The sequence below is a fragment of the Sciurus carolinensis genome, chromosome 13 (genome assembly GCF_902686445.1).
Source record: "Sciurus carolinensis chromosome 13, mSciCar1.2, whole genome shotgun sequence".
NCBI classification, from domain to species: domain Eukaryota; kingdom Metazoa; phylum Chordata; class Mammalia; order Rodentia; family Sciuridae; genus Sciurus; species Sciurus carolinensis.
In genome coordinates, this window is record NC_062225.1 from 9,205,457 (window position 1) to 9,223,627 (window position 18,171).

General features: G+C 41.1%; 1 protein-coding gene across 1 annotated transcript in view; it reads right to left on the reverse strand.

Annotated features, from left to right (window-relative positions):
* Window positions 1–339: 339 nt before the first annotated feature.
* The window catches only part of LOC124963531 (TBC1 domain family member 8-like), a 23,755-nt gene continuing 5,923 nt past the window's right edge, over window positions 340–18,171 (reverse strand). Inside the window, exon 4 of the mRNA XM_047523269.1 lies at window positions 340–363. Coding sequence (XP_047379225.1) covers window positions 340–363 — 24 coding nt within the window. The remainder of the gene's footprint in view (window positions 364–18,171) is intronic.

The following is an 18,171-nucleotide window of genomic DNA, read 5'->3' on the forward strand; positions in this document are numbered from 1 at the left end:
AAGACGTTTTCTAGCATTGCACAGATGAGTTGTACATGAGGCTAAGATAACTAAGGCCGAATGCCATCTAGATTGTTCCTGAGAACTCTCTCGGAACAAGCATATTCGAAATTTCATTATCACCAGGCTGGGCTGTATCTCCTCTGACAGACATGTAAAGAACATTTTTGTATGGCTGATGGAACGCTGTTTCTGCAGTGTACTTTCTTTAGCTGGACTATCCCAATTGATCCTGATGCCATCAAAGAACTGGGCTTTAAATTAGACCCACAGAGGCTCATACTTGATCCCAAAGAAATAAAGCTCTCACATGGCCTCACGGCTTGTGATTCTTATGATTCACAGCTCCAGAGTCCCTGGGGTCTGGGGAGGGAGCAGTCCCCAGAGTGAAAGGCTACCTCTATGGGCTCGGGCAATTCTAAAGGGTTCTGGACATGTGGGAATTGAGATGAACTATGAGCTCTAGTTTTCCCCTTTGGATGTCCCCATTTTGACTGAAGCCATCAGGACAGACTGCTGGCTGTCCACCAAATGCTGGTCCTTCCCTCTTTCTGCACTTGAGGCTAAAGTACATTTCCCAACCTCCCCTGGAGCCCGGAGTGGTCATAAGACCAAATGCTCAGTGGAAGGAAGAAGAAATGAGGGTGCCCTTAGCAGACCAGGTCTGTGAAGCCCCCAGGAGCTCTTTTCTGTGTCCTTTACCTCCTTCCTTACACCTTGGCTGCACCAAGTAGAGCCTTTTGGATGCCAAAAACAGGAGATGGTAGACAGCCATGATTCTGGACCCCTGAATGGCTGTGTGGAGCAGGGACCTGCTGACCTGGAACCCCAAATGGAAGTTACACATAAGTGTCTGTCTAGAGCCATCTCTCATTAAGGTCTCTTGGTCACAGCATTTTAGCCTTTGACCTTGAGCCCTCTCCCTCTGTTTTTTCCCAATAACTTTTTTACCCTCCTTAGTACTTCTTAACCTGCTCCCCTCTAAAAACTCGGTTGCCACTGTTATTTGAGCATTCATCATCTCAACAGCCCCCTAGCTGGATGGCAGAGCCTGAACCTCTAGCGTGGTGAGTTGGGCCACTGCTAGTACACCCAGCCACCCCTCCAGCCTCACCTCAGTGCTCCCCCGTGCTGGCTTCACCTCGCATCGAGAGGCACAGACCCACAGGCAATCCCCTGGCCTCTCCAGCCTCCTCACCTTCACACAGCTGTTCCTCAGCTGGACACACCTGCCCCTCTCCCCGACCCTTTTCCTGCTAAACGCCTGCTCATCCTACACTTTATGGGAAGATTTACCCCATATCCTATTACTGAACCATGTGGCTGTCACTGTCCTGAGAGCTCCTGCGGCAGGGTCTCTGTTCTAGTCACCTCTTTCCCCAGTGTCGGCTGGGTGGCTGCCCATGCAGGTGTTTAGTCCAGTGAATGGATGACTGTCCAAGCACCCTGGGCCCCTCCCCTCTTCATTTGATGCCACCATCTGAAGAGTTGGGTCTCTGTTCCAGGAGCCATCCTTCTGGTCTTGGGCCCTTCCCCTCTGATTTTTGCTCCAATGAAACAAGTTTCTTCTGTCAGTTCAAGTGTACAATGTGCAAGGGACAGAGTGATACATACACATCAGGAGAGCTCCACATGTGGAGTTATGGAGCCACTAAGTTCCTGAGCCAGAGTGACCCCCTTTTCCATCTCAGTTTCCTGTGGCCATGAGGGAGAGATGAGGAAAGGGGCAGCGGGACCTCACAGAAGGCCTGAAACTCTGAAGTGTGGGTTATTTTCGATTGCTTTTCCATTTGGGTGGTTTGCCTGGCAGCAGTGGCGCATCCACCTCCAGGTCAGTCCCCACCCAGGCCCTGTGCTGAGCAGGCTGGGGCACGTGGGAGTAGGGACTTGGTCAGCTCTGCCTCCAGCTCCCTCAGAGTTCATGGTGGGTGGTGGCGTCAGCCAAGGGACTTGCCAAGGCGACCCACAGGCTTGTGGTGAACAGAGTGGAACTGAGGTCTGACCTCCAGCTGTCCTCATCTCCACGTGTGAAGCCCTTTTATGCCAGAAAGGGAAGAGGTCATGCTGCCACATGCCTAGGGGATTGGATAGGACAAGAGCGACCTCATTCTGGTCTTACCGATGGGAACAATCCTGGGCCACTGGAGCTTTTCCTTCAGGGGAGGACACCCAGCATGGGCTCACCTGGGAGAGCAGTTGTGTGCCGTCCAAAGCTGCCCAGAGACAGAACTGAGGAGAAACGGAGGAGACAGACGTGTCATATGGCGCTGACCTACACGTGACAACACCCGCCTCCTGGCTCCTGAGGAGTGCTTCTCTCTGAGCTCACACACCTTTTTGTCTGTTGCTAATAGCGAGATATTTTTCTGATGTGAAACTGCTCATAGATCATGTTTTTTTCTTAGATCTGGTGATTATATGAATCGATGGTGGGTCATAACAAATACCAGAAAGAAGTTCAACAAACAAAATTCAATGAGCATAAACTCTACCTTTATAGAGATTCAGTCAAATTTTAAGCACTATGTTTCAAAACAATTAGTGTTCGCAAATAATTTAGAAATATTACCCACAATTTCAAGTGTTAGTATTCTATAGCACAGCAGGGTGACTATAGTTTACAACAATTTATTACATATTTATAAAGAGGCACCCAACACAAAGGAATGATAAATCTTGAAGGAGATAGAAATGCTAATTATTCTGATTGATCAATATGTATTGTACACATGTATCAAATATCACACTGTACCCCCAAAGCATGTATATTTATGTGCCAATTAAAAAAAACTAAAATAAAATTTTTAAAAAGTTCAGGAAATATTATCAGAATTTTAAAATGACTTCTAGTTTTTCCCAAACGAGGCAACTTACATCTAGCAGTGGGTGGCCAGGGCAATGCTTACCCTTTGTTGGAGAGTCAGGAAACAGGGGCTCCAGCTCAGCTCTATTGGCTAATGTGAACCAGGAGTTCCCAACCTCTGACTCGGGTTATTTATGTGCATCTGGGGCCTTTTGTAATTCTGTAGCCTGTGTTTCTCCCCCAAGGGAGGCTGGGGGCCTTATCATAGGAGATGCTGGACCCTAGCCAGTCCAGGCTGAATACACATAAGAGGATGCCTGACCCACAGTGATGTCGTCCAATGTTCATAAAATGTCAAGACCAACAGCAAGATCAGTTACGTTCTTTGGGGTTAAACTAATGCTGGACTTCTGTCTTCTGTACACTTTCTGATTTATTCTGAATGTCATCCTTGACCTCTTTTCCCAACCTCTGAAGTTGGAATATGTCAGTGGTCACTGAACTCGCCCTTCCTCCTGAATGTCTCTTGAAATTCTTGAAAGTTGAACTTCATGGTCAGTCTAAGGTTAAGTGCGGGATTATCTTACTGCCTTTCTTTTCCTAGCACTTCATTCCATTTCAGAGGAAAACTACACTTCCCCACTTCCCCCACCATCCCGGCCCAGAGGACAGAAAGACATTTGCAGAATCATCAGCTTTTAATGATTCCGCTGAAACTGGCCTCCTTGGAGGTCACTAATGGAGAATGTGTGTCTGCTTTCAGATTCACAGCCTGTCCCCAAGGCGGCTCGGGTTCTTCTTACCTGGCCCCTTTATCAAATCTGGTCATCAGATACCATCATTGGATTGATTTCAACTGGGGCTCTTTGGCAGAGGAAGCAATCAGAACCGGTCAGCTGAGGTTTCAGGGTGCTGAGCTCTGGGATCCAAGAGAAAGGCTGGTTCAAAATTGATAGCAAACACTGGATGTTACAAGAAAAAGTCTGAGTCCTAGAAAGAAATGTTATAAAGAGAACATAAAGAGAAAAATATAAAGAGAAAAAATATAAAGAGAAAAAAAAGTGGCAAAAAGCAAAGCAAATTAATATTTATTTCTAATGCCAAATTGAAAAAGAAAATATATATATATATATATTTTTTGGTACCAGGGATTGAACCCAGGAGCACTTAACCACTGAGCCACATGCCAAGTTCTTTTGGTTTTTATTTTGAGACAGGGTCTCACTGAGTTTCTTAGGGCCATGCTAGGTTACTGAGGCTGGCTTTGAACTGGTGATCCTCCTGCCTCAGCCTCCCAAGCCACTGGGATTATAGGCATGTGCCACCATACCCAGCAAAATCTTTCAAAAAAAAAATTGTGGTATGTGTTTTGTGAGGACTGTCAGCTACTTGAATGTGCCCTGTGTGTTGTGGGAGAGTGAGCCCTGGGCCAGGAAGAGGGAACAGCTGTAGACCTCACAGAGGTACCAAGGCTAAGCTCAGCCCCTCCCGGAGGCCTTGACAGGCGGATAAGGTGTGGCTGGTGAGGCCCAAAGCAGGCACACTTGTCCCAGGTCCTCCCTTGGGTGCAGCCCTGCCTTTGATCAAATCTGGAGAGCCTTTTACCCTGGGCATCCCCACCTCAATCTGGGTCCAGCTTTTGAGTTCTATGACACAACCCGGGGTCCCCTAAATTCTCTCACTTTGCTTAATCCAGTTTGAATTAAACAAAACTACTTGTAAACAAAACTCTTGGGAAAGGATCCAGGCTTCTTGGTCACCCTCTTCCTCTTTCTACAACTGGTTAATCTGTTACTTGGCTAAAATAAGCAATAAAATAGTCAAAGCATTCAAACCAACTTTGTAGTAAGGTGGTTTGGGGTATCTGGATAGGTACTTCTTTTGGAATTATCCAATAAATTATTCATTGCTTATTATATGTTTGCTTTTATTATGTTTATTATCCAGGGTCTGCATCTTTTTGCTAGGATGTTCATTCCAGGCAGGGTAGGGATCTTTACTTTTTGATGCTTTACCAAATGCCTTGTAGGTGCTTTAGTAATGTGTCTTAGGAGAATGATAAGCAGTCTTGCCAGAAATACCCAAACCTAATATTATTAATCTTATTCTAGCAGTACTCCATTATCTGTAGCTTTACTTTCCACAGTTTATTTACCCAAGGTCCAAAAATATTACATGGAAAATTCCATAAGTAAACAACTCATAAATTAAAGTAAATTTATTATAGTATGTTGTTATAATTATTTCATTTTCTTATTAATAATTGTAGTTAGTGTCTTCACTGTGGCTACTTTACAAATTAAACTTTATCATAGGTATGCATACACATATAGAAAATGACAGTGTGTATAGATCGGTTGGGTCTACCTGCAGTTTCAGGTATTATGGGGGGTATGTCTTGTAATATGTCACCCCCACAAATAAGTAGGTACTACTGTGTTAGAAATAACCTGTTAGGTCACTCTCAAACCTTTATATCACTTTCAAGGAATTGAGAAGCAAAAGATTTGAAAAGAGGTTCATTTGATCTAGTCCCTTTATTTATATATTTGGTACTGGAGATTGAACTCAGAGCCACTTTACCACTGGGTTACATCCCCAGTCCTTTTTATTTTTTTTTATTTTTATCTTGCTAAGTTGCTGAGGCTGGCCTCAAACGTGATCCTCTTGCCTCAACCTCCCCATTGCTGGGATTACAGATCTGTTCCTGCTAAGATTGGGAATCCCAGGCAATGTCCAAAATGGATCACACCTTTTCCTTAGTCCTGACTTTCCAGATTCTCCAATAAAGCATCACAGCTCCCTATTACTTTGCCCCAGGGCAGGACCGATTTTGATCCCCTTTGGACAAATCATAGAAGACATTACCATATAGATGTAATATTGTCCAATTTTGTACTCCTGAAACCCCCTGGTTCAATATGGGGGAAATAAAGATGATTCCATCAAATGCTGGTAGTTCAGTCCCTGAGCTTCCCACTAGATGACTGGAGGTATTCAGGAACTGATGGAAGGATCCAAATGATTCAATGATGTACCCAACTAACAGGTAAGAGGGTGTCTATTCACAATGTCCCTGCTGAGTAAGTTCAATGTGCTGTTAAATTGTGATCATTGTGGAGTATTTTCATTTTGTTTGCCATCTACAATTAATAAAATGGAAGCATGATAATGTGGATATAATGATCACGTCATAAAATGAAGTTAGAAATAAAATGTGTATACAGACAAAGCTAGATACTTGGCATTTGGAGAACTCTGGGAATGGAGAAATTATTCTAGAAATTGGAATATGAACCATAACTCTAGAAATTAAATTTATTCCTCATTTGAAGAGGTTTTGCCTGAAAAAAATTAAAGCACCTTGATTTGTCACCATATGAGAGTGAATTTTCCTTCAAAGAAGTCAATCCAGCCAGGCACAGTAGCACACACCTGTAATCCCAGCAGCTCGGGAGGCTAAGGTAGGAGGATCGAGAGTTCAAAGATAGCCTCAGCAACTTAGCAAGGCCCTAAGCAAGTCAGCAAGACCCTGACTCTAAATAAAATACAAAAAAAAAGGGGGGGCCAGGGATGCGACTCAGCGGTTAAGTGCCCCTGGGTTCAATTCCTGGTACCAAAAAATAAAATAAATAAAATAAAAATCAGTTCCACAGTCTTTGTCTCAGACAGCTGGCCAAGACAACACTAACTGTGGGCCCCCATGGCTGGCAAATTATTTGGCACCCCTTCAAACTGACATTCTTTAAATATTTTTTCAGCATTTTCTTAGTTGGGGTAGAAAGAACAGATTGTCTGCTAATAATCTGTACACCTCTTTCTGTACATTAAAAATAAAGGATTTATTATATGCCTCTGAAAGACAGAAATGCACTGGAAAATTAAGGAGCTGATTATTCAAACTGTTGCAAGAGAAAGAACATTCATGAATGAGGGGTTCCTTCAAGGTAAAGGAAGAGGACTTTGTTGATTGAAGCAGGTAGACCGCAGAGTCAATCACAAGGCCCACAGCATCAGGAGAAAGACTGGGCAGCAAGTCTCATCTAAGTCACACAGAAAGAGTGGTTTTATAATCACAGTTAGCCCTTTCCCCAGGACACAAAAGGTGGTCAGAAGACAGTAGAATGGTGAACATCTTCATTATTGCCCTTTTCCATGAGCACAGGGCTCAGTTAGACTTATCAGGTCCTAAACAACAACACTTAAAATTTAAAAAAACAAAATTTTGTTGTGGTTTTAGGGACTGAACCCAGAGGGGGTTCTACCACTGAACTATATCCCATCTTTTTTTGTTTTCAACGGGGTTTTACTGAGTTGTCAAGATTGGCCTTGAACTTGCCTCTTGCCTCAGCCTCCCAAGTAGCTGGGATTAGAGGAGGGTGCCACAGTGCCTGGCCATTTGAATATTGTGAGGTTTTGAGTGTGTGTGTGCACCTATGTGAACCCTGGTCCCTGTGAATGGTAAGCATGTGCTTTACCACTAAGCTGCGTCCCCATCTCTGACATTTAAATTTTTCTTACGATTGTTTTTCAAGTCACCATTTTTCTTCTATTTTTCTGGACAGTCTACGTCGTGGCTTATGCTTCCAAAGATATGCTCAAAACATACTTACCTGTTCTTTCTTCTGGTTTGCACATCACAAATACTTCCCTGTTTTTCTGTACTTCTTGTTTTCCTGCTAGTATCTGGGTTTGGCAATTCCTGTCAAAAATATTCAAGAGTTCACAATTTAGATAATAAAATCAATCACTCATCTCTATTATTAACACTAATCCACACACTGTTTTGTCTGACATTATCTTTGGGGGGCTGTCAGCTGGTTGGTGTCAGACTCACGGGTGTGTCTGAAGTTGCTCAGAACATTTACCAGAACGCAGAGTAAAGCTGCTCAGTAGTAATACACTGGTGTTGCTGAGGAATGGCACAGTGGTTGATCTTTATTTTTGTTTCCCTTTGAGGACATTTTGCCAGTTGTGCGAAGATTCTTGTGTGAATGCTGGTGGCACCCTACCTCCCATATAGTCTAAGGATTTTTAAAAATCAGCATCATCAAGACATAATTCTTATACCATAGAAATCACCCTTTTAAAATGTACAAGTCAGTGACTTTTGGGTATATTCATAAAGTTGTGAAATTACCATTCCATCTAATTCTGGAATTTGTGTGTTTGGGGGGGTACTAGGGATTGAACCCAGAAGTGCTCTAAAACTGAGTTATACTCCCTTTTCTTTTTATATAGGGTAATGATGTTTGTCTCAATCTGTTATTTTTTCCTTCCCCCCCCACCCCTCCCACCTCTCTTTTCCTTCTATACATTCCCTCCTTCCTCCATTCTTGCCCCCCTCCCACCCCCCATTAAGTGTCTGTTCATATCAGCCCATTTGTTGATTGGGTTATTTGTATTCTTGTTGTAGAGTTTTTTGAGTTCTTTATATATTCTGGAAATTAGTGCTTTATCTGAAGTATAAGTGGCAAAGATTTTCTCCCTCTCTGTAGGCTCTTTCTTCACATTGCTGATAGTTTCCTTTGCTGAGAGAAAGCTTTTTAGTTTGAATCTATCCCAGTTATCGATTCTTGCTTTTATTTCTTGTGCTAAGTCCTGCTAAGGAAGTCTGATCCTAAGCCGACATGTTGAAGATTTGGACCTACTTTTTCTTCTATAAGATGAAGGATCTCTGGTCTGATTCCCAGGTCCATGATCCATTTTGAGTTGAGTTTTGTGCAGGGTGAGAGATAGGGGTTTAATTTCATTCTGCTGCATATGGATTTCCAGTTTTCCAGCACCATTTGTATGCTTTGCTTTTTGAAAAACTGATAAACTCTTACAAAGTAGGTACGCCAATTTGCATTCCACATAGCCATGTATGAGGGTTCCAATTTCTTGGTTTCCTCGTTCGCTTTCCTACTGTCCATCTTTAGTATAGAAATTCTAGCAGGTATAAAGTGTATTTCACTGTAGGTTTGATTTGCATTTTCCTAATGACTGAGGACTTGAGAATCTTTTACTGTTCTTATTGCCATTTGTATATTTTGGAGGATGAAGACTTTGGGTCATATTTCTGAGTTGTAATGTACTCTATATATTCTGAATATTTGTCTCTTATCAGAGACAAAATTAGCAAATTGGTTTGTCTTTTCACTTTCTTGATAGTGTCTTTAGAAGTATAAACATTCAACAAAGTTCAGTTTCTCTGTTTTGTTCTATGACTGCTTGTGCTTCTACTGTTTTAGTGCCACATAGAGCTTATGGTCCCAGCCAGTCAGCTGCCTGACCCTTTTCTTGATCTGGTCCAGGCTAGGGCCTGGAAAACTTTGACAATACTATTACACATGTCTTAAAAGAACAACTTAGGCAAAGTAATTAACAGAATTTATTTGTGCCAAGAATGAGTCCTGAATCAGGAAGCACTCAGAACAAGAGAGGTTTAGAACACTCTGTCCAGCAATGTGAGCAGTGAGTTTTTATAGGCTGAATGTGGAAGCAGGGTAGGAAGGTCACCTGATCTGCTAATGCCTGGGCATTTGCCACTTTGGGGGATTGCTGTCATCAGTTAGCTGCTTCAGTTGGCCGAAGCTCGGGTGTTTGTGACTGGTTAAAATCATTATTTGTTACAAACAAAAATTTTTAAATAAGAAACAAGGGCTGGGGTTGTGGAGCACTTGCCTAGCATGTGCGAGGCACTGGGTTCAATTCTCAGCACCATAAATAAATAAATAAAATAAAGGCCATTGCCAACTAAAAAATATAAAACAAAAACAAAAACAAAACCCAAGTAAGGTTTCCAAGCCAAGTTAGGTTGGGGTCCATTAAGTCGGAGCTCCAAGTACGGAGACAATCTCAGGCTAGTGGGCTCCTGCTTATTTCTTTTAAAACAGGTTTACTGCTGTACCTACACTTTTTCTCCTTCAAGATAGCAATAATGGCAGTGTCCCTGAGCATTGTCTCAGAAACACCAGTGACACACTGTGGAGCCAAGGGCTGATACTTTTCCTATCTGAACTTTCAGAAGAGTTTCTGCATTCTTCAAGCCTCCAATAAAGCATTTCCCCAAACTGAATTCCTTGGAATTTTCTTTCCATGAAAACAACAAAGGCCTGATGGTCAAGTATGGGTCTGCCACAGATCTATAGAAGATTCACAAATACATATTATAATAAGTTCTCCAAAATGTTCTGTAATAAATAAACAAGTTTAAACCAAAGCTTCACAACGTATTCCAGCAAGAAACTATTCCAATAAGGAACTTGATACTTTTAAATTAGTACATTCGTGATTGACCAAAAAGGATGAACTGTCTTAGGAAGATCTCAACCACCTGACACGATCACAATTGGTTTGATGTTCTCATCAGATCTGTGAGAGACCAACGGGCCTCCCCTCTCTTACGAACACTTCGTCTGGGATATGTGGATTCCGAGTAATTGGGGAATGGACGGTCTCAGATGGAGACTTAAGGACTAGAGCTAGCTATCACTCACACACACCCTCTGCCCGTCCCCTACTCCCTTGGTCCCCAGTTTGTGATGGTCTAACTTACAATTTTTCATTGCCTTCAGTACAAACCATAGTTAATTTCTGAAGTTGGCTCTTTCCCTGGACTGGTGTGTGGTATGAGCCTTTCTTGCTTTGCTGGCAGCAGCAGCGAGTCACAGCTACGCTCAGCCCCTCAGTCATGTGCTGGATTGCTCAGCTAGGATGTCAGTAGGTCAGTGGGTTTGATTTTTTTTTTTACTTATATTTCATACTTAGCAATGGAAGTACATGGATATAACCCCATCATAAGTTAAGGAGGAACATTTGTTATCTCTCTAGAAGTAATGTGGTCCATCCGTATGATGAGGGGGAAAAGGGTTTTGACGCCTAGTGTTGTATGGGCCACACACGAATTTGGAAGCACTGCTCAACTGGCTTATGTGGCTACAGAGTAAGGATGTCTATTAACTGATGTCACAGGAAGAAGCCCAGTGTCCTCTGTGGCCTTCACCCTGGATGCCTCCTGATGGTGATGCTCCCTCTGAAGTCAGGGAGAACAATGCTCACTCTGACCTTGCATGTATCTATCAATAATGCGTATTCCTACGAAAATAGAGAAACTTTTGGAAAATTATATGCCAAACACTTTTAAATTTTTATTTCCTCAGAGGTAAAATTGGAAGGAACACTTGAGTGTACTACTTTAATTATACCACCAAAAATCAGGTGGGTGGGATACTAATGTAAAGATATGGCTCTGTGGACATGCAGACCAGACAGAACCCTGAAAAATGAAATAGTTGATGCATTCACAGGGCCAGCCTATATCCATTATTATTTAGTGTCTGGAAATGCAATAAAAAAGACAACAAATGAGTAATGCTAGTGGTAAATACTTGACATTTTCCCAGAAAGAAAAATAGATCTTTCTGTGGTTGGTACATCAGGAGATACCATATCCTGTGTTCTAGACATCCATAAATAGCCCTGAAAGACACTTTAATATTTTACATGAGAAAATCAATAACCCTACTGTATGCATGTTTGCTATTACGCTTCCTTAAAGTGTATTTAAAGCCTTTTCCATAGCAAGTGGGGTTGGAAAGAGTAATGAGAGTCCCTGAGCACGTGGTGACGAAAAGGAAAACAAGGAATAAGCGATGAAAATGCTTAGAAAAAGTCCTGTGTGTAGAAGTTGAGGGACTTAGGAGGGTCCCCAGGTGGGGAATGGGCCGGAGCCACTAGTCCCCAGCTGGTCACCCTACCTGGTACCCTCATGGCTCTCCAGCATTCTCCTGCCTTCCAGCCTGGGCTACCGATGAGACCAGCCTGGGTTCTTGTCTGCCAAAGGTGGCAGCCAAGGAGGAGGATGCCCCAAGGTGACCTGTGCTCCAAGTTGCTCCAGGGACCAGTTCTCAGCATCTAGACAGAGGCAAATCTTGTTTTGGGTGCATCCTGGTGACAGGGACAGTGTACCTGTTCAAGTCACGGCCCTCCTAGACAGGCTGTTTCCTCCCACGGTTATCAGGGGCTACCGCTATGCCTCTCCCTCCCAGGACTGCAGTAAGGCCTCCAAATGCCAGTGAGCTCGACACCAGTGCAGGTTCCAGGATAGTAGCCAGCCCTCTCACTCTGTTGGTATTTCTTTTTCCCTTTTACACTCCCAATCCCTTTCTGCCATTCCTCACAGCCCAAGCCTCATGTTTGGAGTCAAAGGACCATGGTTTCTCCCTCAGAGCAACCAGGAATAATTTATCAATGTCTCTAGGGCTTAGTCACTCAGCTAAAGATGAGAAACATTATCAAAAATGGAGAGTCTGGATTGATTATGGGAGGTCCATTGCTTTGGACTTGAGCTCCTGCATTTGGCCCCAACAGACCAGACCAAACCAATATGAATTCACTCATATTAAATGCCACATTATACATTCACAACCTAAAGGAACTGGTCCCCCAACAGACCATATTTTCCAGGAAACAAGAAATTCCAGTTTACCCCAAGTCAGTCTAATAAGGAAGTCCCTCTACTTTAACCATTAAAAAAAAGTGATCGGAAGTAATCTGATATTAACCAATCACCTATGTTCCTCTATTATTTGAATTTCTTATTTCCACTTTATAAAACCCACTGTTCTACCAGTACCTGGTAGGGGTGCTTATTCTATCTTTTTTTTAAATTAAATTATTTATTTATTTTTAAAATTTTTTACAGACTGCATTTTGATTCATTATACACAAATGGGATCTATCTTATAAAATGAAGGCTGAGCAATTCATGAACTTCAAATAACAGCTTCATTAGTCCATTTTTCATTGCTGTGACAAAATAACTGAGGGTAGATACATTACAAGGAAAATAGGTTTATTTTGCTCACATTGCTGGAGGTTCAAGCTCATGGCTGCTGGCATTTGTTTGGCTCTGGTGAAGGCTTATGTGAGTCAGGTTTTGGTCACTATAACAAGTAACTGAAATAGTCAACATGTCAGGAGAAAAGGGACATTTTGGTTCACATTGTGAAAGCTCCAGTCCATGATCAGTTGGCCCCATTTCTTGCAGGTGTGTGGGAGCTTGTGGCCAAGCAAAGGTGCTCACCTCACAGTCAGGAAGCCAAAAGACTGCAGAAGAGACCTGAATCCCACAAACCCCTTTGAGGGCACATGCCTAGTGACCTAAAGATTCACCAGTAGTCCCTACTTCTTAAAGGTTCTACCACCTCCCATAGTACCATGGGATGGTGAACTAGCCTTTAACACAACCTTTGGGGACACGTAAGATCTGGCAGTAGTTAAGTCCTCATGGAGGATAGCAACAGCATGGTGGGAGCACACATAAGAGGGAGCAATCATACCATGAGGCAGGTTGGGTATGCAGCTCTGTGGTACAGCACTTGTCTAATGCATGAAGGCCTGGGTTCCATCCCCAGTCCCACATAACAAACGAAACCCATAGGCTGAGGCACTGAGAAAGGAAACCAGAGGAAGCAGGAGGGACTGAGCTTCTCTTTTCAGAATAATGCTCTTTCATAACTAAATTAGGGTACCAGGAGCTCTACCTTAATCCCTGTTCAGGAGAACCCCCAGGGGAAGGGAAGCAGGGATAGGAGGGTGAGAGAGGTCAGATAGGTCTTGCTCCTGAGGGCTTCTGGTTTCCTATTCTTCAAAGTACTCGGCATACTAACACAGCTGACTTTGGGAATCATTTTCTGAGCCCTAACATCCATAATGAAAGACTATATGGGAACTTTTCATAACAGAAAAGAGAAGTATCCAGAAGGCCCGCCTCTTTCCCCATATAGGGACTCTCTGCTGCCTCCCAAATGGACCTAACAACAGGCCTTGCTGGGTTTCCCCGCTGGGTTTCCCCTCTGGGTCGATTACCAATGTGTCATGTCCTTTTATCAATCACATTCCAACACAGCTGTTCATGCTCATTGAACCTAAGGGTAAAAATGGGTTTTGAATCTTTAACTGAAGATTCTGTTTAATGCAAAACTTTAAGTAAATGTGTTATGACTTTCTTTTATTTACCTGTCTTATGTTATTAAAATGTCAGTCATGAACCTTATAAAGCATCAGGATGGATCACAACTTCTTGACTCTGTATAGAATGTGTACATGATTGATCACTTAGCAGAAGTCAAGAAGCATTATGGTTTGGCTGTGAGATGTCCCCCAAAGTTCACATGTGAGACAATGCAAGAAAGTTCAGAGGAGAAATGATTGGGTTGTAAGAGTCTTAACTCAATCAGTGATTTAATCCCCTGACAGGGATTAGCTGAGTGGTAACTGAAGTGGTAGGGAATGGCTAGAGGAGGTGGGAATTGTGGTGTGGTTTTTGGTTATATATTTGTATTTGGCGAGTGGAGTCTCATTCTGCTTGGACTGGTTCTTTCTGCCATACTCTTCTGCCATGATGTTCTACCTCAGCTAGAGTCCTGAGGAATGGAGCTGACCTTGTATGGACTAATACCTCTGAAACACTCAAATAAACTTTTCATCCTCTACAATTGCTCTGACCACATCCTTTACTTGCTGCAGTGCAAAAGCTGACTAAAACAAGAGGTCTCTTCAAAAGTTAAAATAAATATACAGCATTTATAATAATAATCATAAAATAATAATATATTATAATACATTATAATATAATAATAATAATAATAATAATAATAAAAACATAGCTTCTGGAGTTATACTTGAGTTTAATTCTAGTCCTCTGTTTTTAAGCTTTGCAATTTTAAGCAAGTTATACTACCTCTCTAAATTTAATTGTCCCACTCTGTGAAAGGAATGTAAAAATTTTACCTGCCTTTACGTGCCTAATTTTTTTCTAATAATTAAACTAAATAAAATAATTCACTTAGAGCTCATAGCACAGTGCCTAGAAAACATTACACGCTCAAGAAATATTATTTTTTACATTAAGTGTGGTGACGCACACTTGTAATCCCAGTGACTCAGAGGAGTTTGAGGCTTGCAAGGTCCCAGCCAGCATGGGCAACTCAGTGAGACCCTGTCTCAGAATAAAAAATAAAAATGACTGGGTATATAGCTCAGTAACAGATTTCCCATGGGTTCCATTCCGAGGACCACACACAAAATGTTGTTTTTTTTAATGAAACCAAGATTTCTCTTATCAGATTTTACTAGTCTCAATAGTATCCATCTCTTTCTTTTTCTATTCTCAGCTCCATTTTGTTTCTTACCTAACCTCAGATCTGTGGTTTGTCTTTCCAAAGGTGCCTGAAATGGTAGGCCAATCAGAATCACTTGTGATTATTCATCTCAAACCCTAAAATCCAGTAGGGTTTGTAATGATGTGTTTCAAGCCCTGAAAGAAAATAGTTGTTGACCAAAATTGTTATGTTCAGTGAAGCTATCCTTCAGATTTGGAGAAGAAATAAAACCTTCCAAGATAAGCAAAAACTTCAAGAATTCATGAATGATATTGAAGAAATATTACACACCGAAAAAATCAAAACCAAACTCCAGAGCTCACAAATGGACAAATCTCGTTTGAAGAGTAACTAAGCAAATGAGAAACAGGACCAAATTAAACATTATGACTAAGTCAAAATGGCACAAATTAATAAACATCTCTCTTTAATAATACTGAATATAAATGTTATCAATTCTCCAATTAAAGACATAGACTGCCAAAATAGATTAAATATAAGAGCCAACTAAATTTTGTTTGCAAGAAATCACCTTACAGGCAAAAACATCCTAAGGTTAAAAGTGAAAGAATGGAAATTCATTTATCCATCAACGGAACCCCCAAATAATCAGGAATTCATGGAACCTTCCAAAGAAGCAGGAATACTGATTCTCATATCCAAAAAAGAGGACTTTGAGCCAAAATTAATTAGACGAGACAAAGAATTATCATTTCCTAATGATAAAGTGAACAATCCAATAAGAAGATATAACAATAATAAATATGCCCCAAATGTTGGTGTATTTAAACACATAAAGCAGACGCTATGCAACATAAGGAAGACTCAGACCTCATATAATATCAGGTGATTTCAACAAACCCCTGCTTTAATAGATAGGTTTTTCAGACAGAAACTCAAGAAAGACTCCTCAGACCTAAAAAATATTACTGACTTATCAGATATCTATATGGAATATTTTATCCAACAACAGTTGAATTCACTTTCTTCTCAGATGCTCATGGAAACCTCTCCAAAAACAGACACATTTTAGGCTACAAAGTAACTCTTAGTAAATACAAAAGAATTGATATAATTTCTAGCATCCATCAGATCATAATGGAATGAAATTAGAAATCAACATCCAAAAAAAATTACAGAAAGTATAAAAATACGTAAAGATTTAGCAATACACTTTGAATAATGAATGGGAAATAGAGTAAATCAGTGGGAAAAAATTTAAAAATTAGAACCAAACAGCAATGGTGATACAACATTCCAGAACCTCTAGGATCAAGGAAGGTGGTTCTATGAGTGCCAACATAAAAAAACTGAAGATCCCAATAATGAATCTCAAGGCCCTACAAAAACAATAACAAAACCAATTTTTTATTTTTTTATTTTTTTTTATTGTAAACAAATGGGATACATGTTTTTCTCTATTGTACATGGAGTCAAGGCGTACCATTTGTGTAATCATAATTTACATAGGGTAATGTTGTTTGATTCATTATTTTTTCCCTTCCCCCCAACCCTCTCACCCCTCTTTTCCCTCTATACAGTCCTTCCTTCCTCCATTCTTACCACCCCTCTTTATCCCTAACCCTAAACCTAAACCCTAACCCTAACGCTAAACCCTCCCCCACCCCCGTTATATGTCCTCATCCGCTTATCAGTGAGATCATCGTCTTTTAGTTTTTTGAGATTGGCTTATCTCACTTAGCATGATATTCTCCAATTTCATCCATTTGCCTGCAAATGCCATAATTTATCATTCTTCATGGTGATGTAATATTCCATTGTATATATATACCACAGTTTCTTTATCCATTCATCAACTGAAGGGCATCTAGGTTGGTTCCACAGTCTGGCTATTGTGAATTGAGCAGCTATGAACATTGATGTGGTTGTATCTCTGTAGTATGCTGATTTTAAGTCCTTGGGTATAGGCCAAGGAGTGGGATAGCTGGGTCAAATGGTGGTTCCATTCCAAGCTTTCTAAGGAATCTCCACACTGCTTTCCAGAGTGGCTGCACTAATTTGCAGCCCCACCAGCAATGTATGAGTGTACCTTTTTCCCCACATCCTCTCCAACACCTATTGTTGCTTGTATTCTTGATAATCCCCATTTTTAATTGGGGTGAGATGGAATCTAGGGTGGTTTTGATTTGCATTTTCTTATTCCTAGAGATGTTGAACATTTTTTCATATATCTGTTGATTGCTTGTAGATCTTCTTCTGTGAAGTGTCTGTTCATTTCCTTAGCCCATTTGTTGATTGATTATTTGTATTCTTGGTGTAGAGTTTTTTGAGTTCTTTATAGATTCTGGAAATTAGTGTTCTATCTGAAGTATGAGTGGCAAAGATATTCTCCCACTCTGTAGGCTCTCTCTTCACATTACTGATAGTTTCCTTTGCTGAGAGAAAGCTTTTAGTTTGAATCTATCCCAGTTATTGATTCTTGCTTTTATTTCTTGTGCTATGGGAGTCCTGTTAAGGAAGTCTGATCCTAAGCCAACAAGGTGAATCTTCAAATCTTCAATTTGGACTTACTTTTTCTTCCATAAGATGCAGGGTCTCTGGTCTGATTCTGAGGTCCTTGATCCATTTTGAGTTGAGTTTTGTGCAGGGTGAGAGATAGGGGTTAATTTCATTCTGTTGCACATGGATTTCCAGTTTTCCCAGCACCATTTGTTGAAGAGGCTATCTTTTCTCCGTTGCATATTTTTGGCCCCTTTGTCTAGTATGAGAAAATTGTATTTATTTGGGTTTGTGTCCATGTCCTCTATTCTGTACCATTGATCTTCCTGTCTATTTTGGTACCCATACCATGCCGTTTTTGTTACTATTGCTTTGTAATAGAGTTGAAGATCTGGTATTGCGATACCCCCTGCTTCGTTCTTCTACTGAGGATTGCTTTAGCTATTCTGGGTTTTTTATTTTTCCAGATGAATTTCATAATTGCTTGCTCTATTTCTGTAAGGTACATCATTGGGATTTTAATTGGAAGTGCATTGAATCTGTATAGCACTTTAGGTAGTATGGCCATTTTGACAATATTAATTCTGCCTATCCAAGAACATGGGAGATCTTTCCACCTTCTAAGGTTTTCTTTAATTTCTTTCTTTAGTGTTCTGTAGTTCTCATTGTAGAGGTCTTTCACCTCTTTTGTGAAACAAACCAATTTAAAAATCAGTAGAAGGATATAATTAAAATCAGAGCCCAAATCAATGAAATAGA